The 17,357-nt window shown below is 37.1% G+C and overlaps 1 protein-coding gene across 3 annotated transcripts in view; it reads left to right on the plus strand.

The window, feature by feature from the left end:
* IMMP2L (inner mitochondrial membrane peptidase subunit 2) overlaps positions 1–17,357 on the plus strand; it is a 539,770-nt gene that overhangs the window by 37,543 nt on the left and 484,870 nt on the right. For all 3 annotated transcript variants that reach the window (XM_057550482.1, XM_057550484.1, XM_057550483.1), the window contains exon 3: positions 5,964–6,100. In XM_057550482.1, coding sequence (XP_057406465.1) covers positions 5,964–6,100 — 137 coding nt within the window. The remainder of the gene's footprint in view (positions 1–5,963; positions 6,101–17,357) is intronic.

Here is a 17,357-nt window from a genome sequence, read left to right on the forward strand (position 1 = left end):
TTTGGCTGTGTTGGGTCTTCATTACTGCACGCGGGCTTTCTCCAGTTGCAGTGAGCAGGGGCTACTCTTTGTTGCGGTGCTCAAGCTTCTCACTGCGGTGACTTCTCTTATTGTGGAGCATGGGCTCTAGGTCTGTGGGCTTTGGTAGTTGTGCCTCACGGTCTTCAGTAGTTGTGGCTCATGGGCTTTAGAGCGCAGGCTCAGTAGTTGTGGCACACGGGCTTAATTGCTCTGCGGCATGTGTGATCTTCCTGGCCCAGGGCTTGAACCTGTGTCCCCTGCATTGGCAGGTGGAGTCTTAACCCCTGCACCACCAGGGAAGCCCAGCTTTCTTTCCTTTATTTTTTTCGCTAGTTTTTCTTCATACTTTATTTTTTCTTGCCGTTTTGTCCTTTCTGCAAATTTTTGAGTGAGAACTATTAAGTCACACAAGTTAAAAGATAAATAATTTCATGCTGGAGTTCACATTCTAAAGATTACCAATTATCTGTTTTTATGGTATTTATTTATAATCTGAAAGGAGGAAGGTGGCCCTGAAATTTATTTCAAATTGGTATCCATCAGTTACTTTCCCAGATCTGCTTCCAGTGGAATCAAAATAGTTCTAGTTTATTAGTTATTATTTTTCCCTTGATTCAGTGTAAACGTATCCTAATGCCTCCTGCCTCCTATTGCACATGCTTATGCTTTGTTTGCAGAGTGAGGTTATTGGTACCAGGAGCTCCTGGAGAGATACGTGGAGGAAGGTAGCCTGATCACATGTGGTCATCTACTCATTTCTTGTGATCTTATCACAAGTCCTTTGGGAAGGAACAATGACTCAGTGTGCCTTTTTACTTTTGGTATCTTAGCATAGTGAGTAGCACAAAGTAGGCACTTAATGCAGAGAGAATGAAAATGTAAGCTCCATGTGGCCAAGGACCAAGCCTGCCTTGTTCTGCATTATGTGCTCACCTGTTAGCACAGTTACATAGTAGGTGATCAATAAATAAATATTGACTGAGTCAGGAATTGGGTGTCAGATTTGTTTGGGTCCCTGCTCTTTTATTCTCTGATATTCGTAGTTTGAATTTACAAATAAAATCTTGATTTGGATATCCAAATGTGCAGGCTGATTTCTATGATGGAAAGGTTACATTTTATATAAGATACTGCTTTGTAATTTATTGTTTTCCTCTTACCTTCAAAGCTGCCACACAATTTTAAAATAGTTTTTATAGTTAGGATGACTTGAGTTGTATTTATTCACCTGGTTGCTATGGATGAATGATTAGTGACTTTGTATAAGCTAAAATATATGCAAGTTTAAGAATGATTTTAGATGAATTCATGTATGATCAAACCATAACAAGTTGTGAGAGGAAAGAGAGGTATTTAGAGTATAGGTCATTAATGTGGTTGAGGTCAGTAGCACCAAAAAACCTTTTACTTGCAAGTGTTTTATACCAGGTGGCAAATATGATTTCAGTGAACTCTGAAAGCTTATTTAAAAATATTCTCAGTTTATGTACTTTAGCAATGAACCAGGTGTGCCTACTACTTAAGCAATAATTTTCTCAGGAGCAATGTTCTGAACCTAAATGACTTGTGTGGTTACTAGAAGAATGAGTTCACTAGTTCACTAGGAATAAAAATTATTCCTTTTTTGCTGGGGATGGTCACATTATTATTGCTTAAAGGAAATTTTGTCAGAGGAAGTGGACACTAGGTGCTTAAGTATGGTAGTTTTAAACATTTAAGGTGTGAACAAAAGACCAGATCATCCCAATGGTTCTTTATAGAAAAAGAAATACATTAACTTTAATGAAGTGTGAATGCCATAGCACTTTAAACATTTTATTTGATATGACTTGACATGGAAGTATAGTATTCATTTCTTCATTTATGTATAGCTTTAGTATTGTAATGATAGTGAGAAGCTTCTAAAAGAGTTTTATTATGAGGTAGAGGTGTGGTTCACAATTCAGGTAGGACAGGACTGTACTGAGACTTTGCTTTTAAGCCTCTGAAAATAGTGACCCCTTATCTGCAAGGCAGCTTTTATTTTTCCCCTTGGCTTGGGGCAGAATCTGCATACCTTCAGATTGGCATACCTCCCACAGCTCCCACATGCTCTTTGAGAATCTCTCAGTAGAAAAATATTTGTCCTTACCGTTGTGCAGGTGATGGCGGCAGTGCCCTGATCAGCAGTGGAGTTGTGAGTGTGAGAAGGGAAAGGGCAGTGGCTTTCAGGTCTTTACCTGTATTTAAAATGTCCTTTCACATAAATTACACTAGTTCCAACTTCCTCTCTGCTGCCCTTTTAAACTATTTGTTTAATAAAAGCAAAGTGTTTTTTCGTTTCAACATTAAAAAAAATCTCAAACCTAAAAGGCAACATAACATTTCTTCTTAGTCAATAATAATCTAAGTGCTTTTCTTAATTTTAGTACCTTCTCAGCATCCTGGAGAAACAATCAAAAAATGTGTAAGAATATAGAATGTTAGCCCTAGAAAGGATCTTAGAAATTGAATCTAACCCCTTTCTTTTTATAGATGAGGAAACTGAGGACCAGAAGTGAGTTGATCAAAGACATGCAGCTAGTTGTAGACATAGAGAGGACGCCACCTCAGGGCCCCTGACTCTCGTTACCACGCTCCTTCCTGGGTGCCACAGTGACTGAATGGAGTACCAGTGTAGGGGGAGTTTATATTGGAAAAGAAGTGGAGGTGTAAAATTCTGGGAACCTGAATTTAATGCAACTTATGTTAATGTATTTTTCCCCTTTAATTTACATTGTAATCATGCATGCCACCTTACAACTGGGATAGCCGTGGCGTCATCATATTTGAAGCTTTCCTAGTTTCTATCCTGCTGCTATCCCTAGTTATTTAGTGAAGGTGAAGGTCCGTGCATGCAGGGCACAGGGAACAGCAAAGAGAACACATTATATTTTCATTCTGTCCATATATTTGCTACTTTTATTCTAAGAGCCACAGATGTATAGAAACATGTTTTTCTATTTGTATTTGTTCTATCCATTTTTTTTTTGAGTCTAAATCCTCTGGTTATCTAAGACTCTTTGACCTGATTATTAAAATATATTTAAGCAAGCATAGGTTTGTGTGTCTAAAGCCAGTTTATTAATTACTTAAATAGTCAAGTGGTCAGGTTAGTTGTTATATGAATTGTCAGTATTTTTTTCCTGTTTGAACTAAAGTGCTTACTATGGGTGAGTAGAAAGGTAAGAATTTCCAAGGCTCTTCAAACTTTCAAGATGTTTTCAAAAGCACGTAATATTCTGTCATAGTCTGAATTGGCTACATAAAAGAATTGCAGTCAGTTATAATATATTGATCGGTGCACAAACAGGGAAGAATCTTATTTGTTCTACTTGGAGCAGCAGAGACTAGACTGCAAAAGTGTGGTTTGTTTATTGTGATGGGAAAGAGAGCAAGACTAGTTTTACCCCATAGTATCTATATATTAAAGTGACTTCTGAGGACCATCTTTCTTTTGTAAATATTAGAAACCAACTGAAGTTCAAAGAAGAAAATAGTTCATCATCTACTTTCTCAACATCTAGAATGAACCATTTTAAGCATTTTGATAAACCTGCTTTTTTCTGTCTCTCTCTATATTTTAATAATTATTCAGGTGACATATGGGTGTTTATTAAATGATTAAAACAATACTGCAAATAACTATTTAAAATGCTTTTTTTTTAAACTTTTCTCATCTTACATTCAGTGCTCTAATTTCTATTTATTTATTTATTTATTATTTTTGGCTGTGTTGGGTCTTCGCTTCTGTGCTAGGGCTTTCTGTAGTTGTGGCGAGTGGGGGGCCACTCTTCATCGCGGTGCGCGGGCCTCTCACCACCGCGGCCTCTCCCGTTGCGGAGCACAGGCTCCAGACGCGCAGGCTCAGTAGTTGTGGCTCATGGGCCCAGCCGCTCTGTGGCATGTGGGATCCCCCCAGACCAGGGCTCGAACCTGTGTCCCCCGCATCGGCAGGCAGACCCTCAACCACTGCGCCACCAAGGAAGCCCCTAAAATGCTTTTATATGCATACATTTATATAGAAAATATATTGTTTAGTGAGAGTTTTAAAATGATATTATACTGTATATGTAGCTGTCTTTATATCTGCACTTAGCACTGGTGTTTAGCAGGCAATAAGTAAATGTTTACTGAATTAAAAATTGAGAATTAATATAGTAAAGTTTGTGTATACTCTATCCAAATTGAACTTCTTTTAGTTTCTATAATAACCATATTTTATTTTGCTCTGAAGACTTCATACATGCTGCTCCTTTTGCCCAAAGAGCCCAGGTCTCACCTCAAATGCCATTTCCTTTGAGAGACCTTCCTGAATCATTTTCTGATGGATAGACTTCCTTGCTCCATGTTCCCATACTCCAGAGACACTGGCCCATTTTAATGCTCATTTCCATTGGAAATATTTGTTTAAGGGCAGTCTTCCCTGGCACTTTGTAACTCCTTGAGTGCAAGGACCGTATCTACTTTTCACTCCTGTATCCCTAGCACCCACCTTATGACCTTGTACTTATTAGAAGTTTGAGGAATTGAATTATGAGCATGTTTTTAGTACTTTGGAATGTAATCCAAGGGAATGACAAAATAACAGTGCTTGGATAGGTCACAACTACCCCTTGACAGTTCTCTTGTCTCCTCTCCTCTCCCCAGCCCTTGCCCATCCATTTTCAATCCTGTCAGTTTAACTTCCAAAATAGGTATAAGTTTGCCCATGTTGGTCCATCTCTACCACCACCACCACCACCACCACCACCACCACCACCACCACCATAATCCATCCTACCATCATCTCTTGCCCTGGACCGCTAGAATAATCCAGTCTCCCTGGATCTATCTAGTCCTGTTCAAGAAATAAAACAGACAAAAATTATAGTCTGTTACACAGTATGAATAAGTATTGTTTTGAGAAACTGGTGAGCAAACTGGTCATTTGCCTTTTCCAGCCAGGAAGATTCTTCATCTGTTGGATTGAGTTTGACTCCATTGGGTCTGCTAGGGTAGCATATCTTGATCTCTCACTATTTTGTTTTTCATTGCTTGAGACAGTTTAAGGATTGCCTTAGCTAGGCAATCTGAAATCTGAAAATTAATCAAGTTACAGGGCTAAGTGAGGGTTGATAATTTTCTGTATTGAATTCATATGCAGTGATTTTTTTTCTTGATTTCTCATAGATTTCATTGTTGTATTAGTTAGGATCAGTTTGGCTGCTATAACATAGGCCCTATAGCATTGGCTTAAACATGATGGAAAATGATTTACCTCTTAATTAACAGCTCGAGTGTAAGCGATGCAGGGCAGTGACAGTGCCTGCATGGTGCTGGAGACCTAGGACCCTTCTATTTTGTTGCTTTGCCATCTTCAACTTGAGGTGGCTACTCCTGTTCCTACAACCACCTCCTTATCACAGGTATCACAAAATGGGAACAGAAAGTGGAGGGCATACTTCTTTTAAGGGCACAGTGTGGAAGTATGTAATTTCTGCTTATATGCCATTCATCAGACATAGTCACAAGGTCACACTTAGCTGCAAGGGAGGCTGGGCAGCCATATGTCCCACTAGAACTTCAATTATTGCAGAAGAGAACAGATATCAGGGCTTTAAGGAGCATCTCCACCATAGTCAGCAACAGGAAAGGACTTACTTTTGGAATGCTTATTTTTTTTCTAACTCATTGCTTTGTGAGGAGAAATTTTCTATTGAAATTAGTAAGCTACTTGAGCTACTGAAAAGAGTTAACCTAAGTTAACGTATTTGCCTTTGGGATTTTAAGTCAAATTTATTCCAATGGTTATAGGGATGAGTGTGAAACATGTTGAGATGAGGTTGCTTTTTCTTAACTCTTATTTTTCTTGGGCTGTTTTTGTGTTTTTCTTTTTCACCTTATTGAGGCTAATTTCATATTTGTTTTCTTTGTGCTTTTAGGTATGGCACTGTCTCAAGGCTGGGTGAAGAAATACTTCAAGGCCTTTTGTAAAGGCTTCTTTGTGGCGGTGCCTGTGGCAGTGACTTTCCTGGATCGGGTTGCCTGTGTGGCAAGAGTGGAAGGAGCATCAATGCAGGTGAGACTAATATGACTTCGTTCTTTAAAGCACATGCTTCATTGTTTCTCAGGCATTAGAAATGATATATCTGTGTATTATCTCTATGCTGGAACTGAAAGGTTTTAAAAAGACCTTGAACTGAAATTTAACGTTGCTAAATTTCTTTATAAGGTCTTTTAACGTAGTCATGTTAAAATCAGAGCAGAGGTGAATAAAATTAACTATCAGATCTCTGTATCTGTGGCTTTTTTTTTTTTTGAACTGTAAATGGAGGTTCTAAAGAAATTTTACTACATGATACCATTTTTTGTGGCTGTAGCTTGAGATTTTAAGATTTTTAAGTTATCCATATTTGAATCCATACTTAAATATCCTTTTAAGATCAAATTATTAGTACAGCTGCAAGATGGATTTGGCTCAAATTCAGTTACTCTATTGTTACACACACACACACACACTTCTGATAGGTAGAAAAGTCTAGAGCACTGATCTCAGATATTCTAGTGTATTCTTTAAGCCTGTTGCTGATTGAAAAGATTAAGTGCTATTTACATTGAAAGAAATTTGGAGTGGAGATTTCCAAAGCTTATATGCAAATAGTCTTCTGGAGTATCTTAGAGAAAACTCAAATATTCTAAAGTTGATGTCTGGAACCTAGCTGTTTAAGTAAGTTTATGCAACTAAGAAGAATTTGCATTTTGTAATATAATTTGTTTTCTTCCGTTACTAGCATGTATTAAGTTCATGCATTGTGCTCAATATGTGTATAAAACATAAATAAAATGAATGTATAAGCTTCTAAAAGCTTAAAATTATACAGAGAATAAACAACTTACTTTTTTTTCTTTTTGTCTTAGAACTAGGTGAGGTTATAGACATCAGCTCTGAGGAGTTAGAATGAATTTTCTTTTTTAAAAAAAATTTTTAAATTTAATTTTATTTATTTTTTTATACAGCAGGTTCTTATTAGTCATCCATTTTATACACATCAGTGTATACATGTCAATCCCAATCTCCCAATTCATCACACTCCCACCCCCACCCCCCCGCTGCTTTCCCCCCTTGGTGTCCATACGTTTGTTCTCTACATCTGTGTCTCAATTTCTGCCCTGCAAACCGGTTCATCTGTACCATCTTTCTAGGTGCCACATATATGTGTTAATATACAATATTTGTTTTTCTTTTTCTGACTTACTTCACTCTGTATGACAGTCTCTAGATCCATCCACATCTCTACAAATGACCCAATTTCGTTCCCTTTTATGGCTGAGTAATATTTGATTGTAGATATGTACCACATCTTCTTTATCCATTCGTCTGTCGATGGGCATTTAGGTTGCTTCCATGGCCTGCCTATTGTGAATAGTGCTGCAATGAACATTGGGGTGTATGTGTCTTTTTGATTTATGGTTTTCTCTGGGTATATGCCCAGTAGTGGGATTGCTGGATCATATGGTAATTCTATTTTTAGTTTTTTAAGGAACCTCCATACTGTTCTCCATAGTGGCTGTATCAGTTTACAATCCCACCAACAGTGCAAGAGGGTTCCCTTTTCCCCACACCCTCTCCAGCATTTGTTGTTTGTAGATTTTCTGATGATGCCCATTCTAACTGGTGTGAGGTGATATCTCATTGTAGTTTTGATTTGCATTTCTCTAATAATTAGTGATGTTGAGCATCCTTTCATGTGCTTCTTGGCCATCTGTCTGTCCTCTTTGGAGAAATGTCTGTTTAGGTCTTCTGCCCATTTTTGGATTGGGTTGTTTGTTTTTTTAATACTGAGCTGCATGAGCTGTTTATATATTTTGGAGATTAATCCTTTGTCCATTGATTCGTTTGCAAATATTTTCTCCCATTCTGAGGGTTGTCTTTTCGTATTGTTTGTAGTTTCCTTTGCTGTGCAAAAACTTTTAAGTTTCGTTAGGTCCCATTTGTTTATTTTTGTTTTTATTTCCATTACTCTAGGAGGTGGATCAAAAAAGATCTTGCTGTGATTTATGTCAAAGAGTGTTCTTCCTATGTTTTCCTCTAAGAGTTTTACAGTGTCTGGCTTACATTTAGGTCTTTAATCCATTTTGAGTTTATTTTTGTGTATGGTGTTAGGGAGTGTTCTAATTTCATTCTTTTACATGTAGCTGTCCAGTTTTCCCAGCACCACTTATTGAAGAGACTGTCTTTTCTCCATTGTATATCCTTGCCTCTTTTGTCATAGATTAGTTGACCATATGTACGTGGGTATATCTCTGGGCTTTCTATCTTGTCCCATTGATCTATATTTCTGTTTTTGTGCCAGTACTATATTGTATTGATTACTGTAGCTTTGTAGTATAGTCTGAAGTCAGGGAGACTCATTCCTCCTGCTCCCTTTTTTTTCCCTCAAGACTGCTTTGGCTATTCAGGGTCTTTTGTGTCTCCATACAAATTTTAAGATTTTTTGTTCTAGTTCTGTAAAAAATGCCATTGGCAATTTGATAGGGATTGCATTGAATCTGTAGATTGCTTTGGGTAGTAGAGTCATTTTCACAATATTGATTCTTCCGATGCAAAAACATGGTATATCTCTCCATCTGTTGGTATCATCTTTAATTTCTTTCATCAGTGTCTTATAGTTTTGTGCATACAGGTCTTTTGTCTCCCTAGGTAGGTTTATTCCTAGGTATTTTATTCTTTTTGTTGCAATGGTAAATGGGAGTGTTTCCTTAATTTCTCTTTCAGATTTTTCATCATTAGTGTATAGGAATGCAAGAGATTTCTGTGCATTATTTTTGTATCCTGCAAGTTTACCAAATTCATTGATTAGCTCTAGTAGTTTTCTGGTGGCATCTTTAGGATTCTCTATGTATAGTATCATGTCATCTGCAAACAGTGACAGTTTTACTTCTTCTTTTCCAATTTGTATTCCTTTTATTTCTTTTTCTTCTCTGATTGCCGTGGCTCGGACTTCCAAAACTATGTTGAATAATAGTGGTGAGAGTGGACATCCTTGTCTTGTTCCTGATCTTAGAGGAAATGGTTTCAGTTTTTCACCATTAAGAATGATGTGTTTGCTGTGGGTTTGTCATATATGGCCTTTATTATGTTGAAGTAGGGTCCTTCTATGCCTGCTTTATGGAGAGTTTTTATCATAAATGGATGTTGAATTTTGTCAAAAGCCTTTTCTGCATCTGTTGAGATGATCATATGGTTTTTATTCTTCAATTTGTTAATATGGTGTATCACATGGATTGATTTGCGTATATTGAAGAATCCTTGCATCCCTGGGATAAATCCCACTTGATCATGGTGTATGATCCTTTTAATGTGTTGTTGGATACTGTTTGCTAGTATTTTGTTGAGGATTTTTGCATCTATATTCATGAGTGATATTGGTCTGTAATTTTCTTTCTTTGTAGTATCTTTGTCTGGTTTTGATATCAGGGTGAAGGCAGTGAAGAAAGTGTTAAATAATGTCACCGTTAAATGCCACGTCTGTTGACTAAATAGTAAGTTTGTTGCAGATACATTAGAGTTTCTTACAGTATTCCTGAACCACTACCCGCAATAAGTCAAATTTGTTAACTTGTAGTTTGTTTGGTAGATTATGTAGAATTTCCTTGGCTACTGGTTACAGAAAAACAGCTTGAATTGACTTAGATTTACAGGGGAATTGATTGGAAGGCTTATGATGTACCTAGGAGAAAGGAAGGAGTGTGGCAATCGTCAGAGACAACTGGAACCAGGGACTTGAATGCTGCCAGGGTGCTCAGTCTTTTCTGTTTCAGCGTCTGCTTCTGTCTGCATCTTGGCTTAGTTCTCTCAGACCAGCTTTCTTCTCAGTGCAGGGCACATGGCAGCTGGCAGCTCTCATGCCTTTAGATGCCAATTTCATCACCGCCTGAGAGAGACTTCTCCTGCCTTAATATCACTTTGAAAAATCTTGAGGAAGGACTGTGATTGATTCATCTTGGGCCATATGCCCTTATCCATACAAATACAGATCAACTTTGACCAGAAGATTAGGGTGCCATGATTGGCCCAGCTTTGGACAGGTGCACACCCCTAGCCTGTGGCTAGTTGGAGTGAGAAAATGACAGTGTATATTTGAATCACATTGTGGGCTTTCATGGTGAGGTAAGGGTGACACTTCCCAGAAGAAGAGGGGGTGCTATTTTTGGAATAAAAGGGGAAAGGATATTCTGGGAAGAAAGGAAAAAAATGTATGTTTATTACGGTTTGACCTATATTTTAGGAATTTTAGACCACTTTTAGGTATAATAGATAACTTGTTTACACTTTCATTAGATATCACTAAATCATACTTAAAATTATTTAGGAGCTGAAAGTGCAATAATGAAATATGGTGATTTATTAATCAGCATAGTTGAAGAGATCTTTGCTACTATACAGCTTTGATAACTGAACATGTTTAGACCATGGGGTTCAGCAGAATTTTTGACAAAAAATTCGAAAAAATTCTTGTCTTCAAATTTCTCTAATGATTCAAGTACTAAATAGTTGGCAAGGTGTGTGGAGCTCCCTGGAAGTCCCTGAGCTTCCTTCAAGGAACACATCTGCTTTTATTGACTCTGAGGCCTGAAAATTATATGCAGGTTATTGCAGTTGGTTGATTTGTTGTGGAACAGAAGGAGTATTCTGGATCCATGGTGATGTCTTCTTGTACCAAGGCTTAAAAGTATGAAAGGAAGGCAGAAAAAGCAATAGGCAAGAAAGAAGAAAAATGTGAAGAAGAGGAAAGAAAATAAAAGATCAGTTGGGTGATGGAGAAAAGTAGACAACTGGGACACTGAGCAGGAGACAGAGTGGCACAGAGGACCAGTGATGAACAAACTCAAGACAGAAAAGTGCTCCAGTGAAGGGGCTCATGGACCCCTTTCTGGAAACTCCCTTGGAATTGTACCCTCGAATGCTGACCCATCTCTGCTACATGTTTGTGGGTAGCACCGTGAGATTCATCATCCAGCTATCCATTCTAAATCTCAGTATTCATTAAAGGAATCTGTGTGCCATTTTGAGGGAATTCCTATTGGTGTTATCAGTCTTGAGCATCATTCATTGCATAGTACTTTAGTTCTCCTGTGTATTCAGGTAGAAAGATCATATCTAGTCATTTCTGTCATTTCAAATATATGAGTAATTTTGTGACTCGGGGTCATTCTGGGATATGGATAATAATAATAAGCACTGGTAACTGAGAGTTGGAATAGGGAGTCATTTATCAAATGGCTAGTATGTGTAAAACTATTTTAGGTGCTATGGGGTGGGTGAATCAGATACAGATTCTGTCTTCAAGGTACTGTTGCTTTAGCAGAAGAGGTTCAAGAATTACTAATCCTAGATGACGGATACATCTTCAGATGAGATTTAATATAGAAGATATCAAGTTGTCAGACAAATGTTTGGCCAGTGCCTGGTACATCCAGAAATGAAAAAACTTGATTGGTTTAGCATACTATTTTGGAGAATGGACCTGGAAATTTTAATTTGAGACAGAGTGGTACCAGAAAAATAATACCTTTTATGGTTGGACACTGTATTAAGTTTGTTTGTTACTGTGGCAACAAACAACCCCAAGATTTCAGTGGTTTACTTAACAGATCTTTATTTCTTACTCATGGGTCTGTAGATGGATTGTAGTCACTCTAGACTAAGGGTTTGGATCAGTCTGCTTCCTGTATCTCTCACTGTAGAGCCTCTGCTGAAGGAATAGAGACAGCTTGGGGCGTGCTCTTCTCATGGGTGATAGCAGGACACAGGAGGGTGAGTAGAAGCACTCAGAATGTCTTAAAGCCTCAGTTCAGAACTTCTACCCTTCTGTCCACATTCCATTGGTCAAAACAAGTCACACTGCAAACCCCAAAGCAATTAGTTGGAAGTATCTTCCACCCACAGGGAAGTCGTGACAAAGGTGGGGAGGGAAGGAAGAATTGTGAATAGGTAAGTACATCTACCACAGCCACTAAGACGCCAAAGACACATGATTGATTTCAGAGGTAATCTAAAAAGTTGTATTTACCTTTGAGTCTACCTAGAATGACCCTAGTCTTTGTAGTCCAAGTCCGACAAAATTGGAATAGATTGAAATTCTAAGTCACTGAATTCTGGAATGGATTGATCCAGTTTAGATGCCCTTAGGTTGGAAATAGCCCAGGGCCAAGTGGTTCATCACTTTCGTGTGGCTTTTTTAAAAGGTCACTCTGCAACTTGTAGACATTTAAGAAAATCCAAGAAATGAAAGTTAGAATTTCATTTAAAGGACATATAATACCAATCCTTTGGAGTTTATTGAATAAATACTGTTATAACAACACTGTAAGTTCACTTTGAGTGACAGATTTTGCATTAGAACTCTTTTTATGTCTTTAAAAAAATTCTGTTGGCTTGAGATTTAATAGGACAAGCTCATTTTCAGGATTCCCTCTTATAAGAAATAATTCTTTACGTTTTAAACACTACTCAGTGGTTCTTTTTTGAGGTTAGGTTTTCCAATATTAATTTACAGATTCATTAGGTATCTGACTAGAAGGATAGAGGTGATCAAACATGGGGAGTCACAGCTAGTTGAAGGTAAGTCATAAATGCAAATAAAGTTAATGATATAATTCAGTGGAAAATAGGATTCAGTTTATGAAATATTTGATTTTTTTATCAAGTTATATAGGCATATCCCTTTTATTGGATGAGATGTACCTTTAGCAATGCTCTGCACACAAGGAACACTAGCAGATATTGTTGGTTAATGATTATTCATACTGACCTATTCCCCTCTCATGCACATGAATCACTTCTACTGGTTGCTTGAAAGGTTACCATGAAAGTAGATGCACTTTTTTTTTTTTAAAGAAATGCCATGTTACTCAACATTAATTTAACTCAGGAAATGAAAACTGATATTGCATACAGTTAAAACTACAGAGGGAATTTATATTGGTGAGATGAAATTACTCGGATTAGGAGTTCAATTGCTTACAGAGACTTTTAGAGTAAAAAGGTACCCTAGGAAACGTTTAACGACCTCACACCAAAGTTTTATATTTTATTTGAGTGAGAATGCCTGCAGCAGGGTCACTGGTTCTTATAAAAGGTGTATGCCTTCTACATGTAAAATTAAGATTTAAGACATAAAAAAATAAGTGAAAGAAATAATTGTAAGTGACATTGTCCGGTTTTTGTTGCAGTTGCCACACTATCTTTATGTAGTATGCCCTTTTCCTTTTTCCATTTTGCATAGCCAGAGGGGAAAATACTTGAAAACATTACACAATACTATCTCTCTAGCTCAGACTTCAGGGAAGGATTTACACAGAATAGATTAGAAAATAAGAGAATGTGAGGGAAAATAGAGTCTAATCAGCACTTAGGTCTTTATTCATCAACACCACACATTCATTGGTTCAAAATTGCCTTGACTTTCAGCTACCTGCAAATGATCTTGAAGAAACTGGTTTGTAATAAACCTCTTCGACTTCTACCTGGCTCTTTGTAGTCATTATCTTGTTCCCTACTGAGTTTAAAATTAAAAGTTCTATCAAAAAAGCAAGCAAAGAGGCTGATGCTCTTTCTCTCTTTCTGTCACATTATTTTATTTTATTAAAAAAATTTTAAACCTATAGTGGGCTTAATATACAATGGTTATAGTGGTTGTAACTATTATTTTGACATTCTGAGAAGCTAGATACAAATAGACTCTCAAGAAAAGAGATGTATTGTGATGTATATGCCAGAATTTAAGGTGGAGTTAGGGAGTTTTACGTTACCTGCTGAATTTTCGCTTCTAAGATGCTGGGAACCGCTGGGCACACATTTCCTGTGATGGTGACTGCTCTGTGCTCTTACTCCCCTTGGTTGGCTGAGGCTGACTTTGAGGGAAGCCAGGAGTTAATGTTGGAAGGCTTTATTGTCTTACATGTGTGCTTTCTTCCCAAATTGCTTTTCGCTCAAAAATCTCACCTGAGGTGTTTACCCCTTAGGATGTTAGGCATTTTTATGTAGTTCTGCAACCTGTCATTAATAGAGAGTTTAAATAGATCAGTTTGTATTTATAGCAACAAACATATGTGATACTGAAACAGTGAGTGAGTGATAACTTTATAATGTCCCTTCATGGATTTTCTTCACATCCCGTGATAGAATAGCAGCGAGCTTCTGTTCTATATAGCCAGGGTTAGGTCTGTTGTTTAAACACTGACTTCACAACACTCACTCTTTTTTTTTTTTTTTTAATTTTTATTTATTTATTTATTTATTTTTATTTATTTTTGGCTGTGTTGGGTCTTCGTTTCTATGCGAGGGCTTTCTCTACTTGCGGCAAGCGGGGGCCACTCTTCATTGTGGTGCACAGGCCTCTCACTATCGCGGCCTCTCCTGTTGCGAAGCACAGGCTCCAGACGCGCAGGCTCAGTAGTTGTGGCTCATGGGCCTAGTTGCTCCGCGGCATGTGGGATCTTCCCAAACTAGGGCTCGAACCCGTGTCCCTTCCATTGGCAGGCAGATTCTCAACCACTGCGCCGCCAGGGAAGCCCAACTCTCTCTTTTTTTAATGTTGAAGTAATTTTAGATTTACAGAAAAGTTTTAAGAGTAGTACAGATAACTCCCATGTGTTCTCTACTCAGATTCACCAGTTTTCAGTATTTTGCCACGTTGATTTTAATCTCTTCCTCTTTCTGTTTCTTTCCTCTCCTCCCCCCATATATAACATATAATAGATAATATATAACATATAATATATGCATCTATGTTTCTATGTATATATACTCACACATATATATGTGTGAGTATATATACACACAAATGTTGTTATTGAACCAGTTGAGAGTAGGCTGTATGCATCATGCCCCTTTAACAGTACTTCTGTATACTCTGCTGAGTATACTTATGATGCTTGATGATTGGTATATTAATGATTTTTACAGAGTTTTAAATTAAAAAAATTTTAATTAAAAATTTAACTTTAATATTTTATTCAGATTCATATGCATAGAATTTTTGATACATTAAGAGATATTCATTCAAGTTCTAAACTTTACATTTGAGAAAACTGAGGCCAGACATTTGAGATGATTTACAGTAACTTACATAACCATTAGGTTTTAGAAGTGATTTGAACCAACTCTGATAATGCTTTCCATTTTACTAAATAATAACCAATAAAAGTTGTGCTTTACCACTGTGCTATAATGCCTCCTGATAGTATTCCTGTTCACAGAGATATTTTGTTCCATTTTCTTTTGGTTTATTGAATGATGTAATTAGTAAGTTATTTAATTTGGGGATGGTTTCATAGTACATTTGGCATTTAAACAAAGATAGAAATTAAGCTTATGTTATTTTCTTTTTTTTGAATTTTATTTTATTTATTTTTTTATACAGCAGGTTCTTTTTTTTTTTTTTTCACACACACACACTGTATTTTATTTTTACAAGAGATAAATAGACTGACACCAAGCATTATACAGCAGGTTCTTATTAGTCATCCATTTTATACACATCAGTGTATACATGTCAATCCCAATCGCACAATTCATCACACCATCCCTCCACCCCCACCGCTTTTCCCCCTTGGTGTCCATACGTTTTCTCTCTACTTCTGTGTCTCAATTTCTGCTCTGCAAACCGGTTCTTCTGTACCATTTTCTACGTTCCACATATATGCGTTAATATACGATATTTGTTTTCCTCTTTCTGACTTACTTCACTCTGTATGACAGTCTCTAGATCCATCCACGTCTCAACAAATGATCCAATTTCATTCCTTTTTATGGCTGAGTAATATTCCATTCTATATATGTACCATCTGTCAATGGGCATTTAGGTTGCTTCCATGACCTGGCTATTGTAAATAGTGCTGCAATGAACATTGGGGTACATGTATCTTTTTGAATTATGGTTTTCTCTGGGTATATGCCCAGTAGTGGGATTGCTGGGTCGTATGGTAGTTCTATTTTTAGTTTTTTAAGGAACCTCCATACTGCTCTCCATAGTGGTTGTATCAATTTACATTCCCACTAACAGTGCAAGAGGGTTCTCTTTTCTCCACACCCTCTCCAGCATTTGTTCTTTGTAGATTTTCTGATGATGCCCATTCTAACTGGTGTGAGGTGATATCTCATTGTAGTTTTGATTTGCATGTCTCTAATAATTAGTGATGTTGAGCAGCTTTTCATGTGCTTCTTGGCCATCTGTATGTCTTCTTTGGAGAAATGTCTATTTAGGTCTTCTGCCCATTTTTGGATTGGGTTGTTTGTTTCTTTAATATTGAGCTGCATGAGCTGTTTATGTATTTTGGAGATTAATCCTTTGTCCGTTGATTCATTTGCAAATATTTTCTCCCATTCTGAGGGTTGTCTTTTCGTTTTGTTTATGGTTTCCTTTGCTGTTCAAAAGCTTTGAAGTTTCATTAGGTCCCATTTGTTTATTTTTGTTTTTATTTCCATTACTCTAGGAGGTGGATCAAAAATGATCTTGTTGTGATTTCTGTCAGAGTGTTCTTCCTGTGTTTTCCTCTAAGAGTTTTATAGTGTCTGGTCTTACATTTAGGTCTCTAATCCATTTTGAGTTTATTATTGTGTATGGTGTTAGGGAGTGTTCTAATTTCATTCTTTTACATGCAGCTGTCCAGTTTTCCCAGCACCATTTATTGAAGAGTCTGTCTTTTCTCCATTGTATATCCTTGCCCCTTTGTCATAGACTAGTTTACCATAGGTGCGTGGGTATATCTCTGGGCTTTCTATCTTGTTCCATTGATCTGTATTTCTGTTTTTGTGCCAGTACCATAGTGTCTTGATGACCATAGCTTTGTAGTATAGTCTGAAGTCAGGGAGCCTGATTCCTCCAGCTCCGCTTTTTTCCCTCAAGACTGCTTTGGCTATTCAGGGTCTTTTGTGTCTCCATACAAATTTTAAGATTTTTTGTTCTAGTTCTGTAAAAAATGCCATTGGTAATTTGATAGGGATTGCATTGAATCTGTAGATTGCTTTGGGTAGTATAGTCATTTTCACAATATTGATTCTTCCAATCCAAGAACATGGTATATCTCTCCATCTGTTGGTATCATCTTTAATTTCTTTCATCAGTGTCTTATAGTTTTGTGCATACAGGTCTTTTGTCTCCCTAGGTAGGTTTATTCCTAGGTATTTTATTCTTTTTGTTGCAATGGTAAATGGGAGTGTTTCCTTAATTTCTCTTTCAGATTTTTCATCATTAGTGTATAGGAATGCAAGAGATTTCTGTGCATTAATTTTGTATCCTGCAAGTTTACCAAATTCATTGATTAGCTCT

Source organism: Balaenoptera acutorostrata, chromosome 7 (assembly GCF_949987535.1).
Source record: "Balaenoptera acutorostrata chromosome 7, mBalAcu1.1, whole genome shotgun sequence".
NCBI lineage: Eukaryota > Metazoa > Chordata > Mammalia > Artiodactyla > Balaenopteridae > Balaenoptera > Balaenoptera acutorostrata.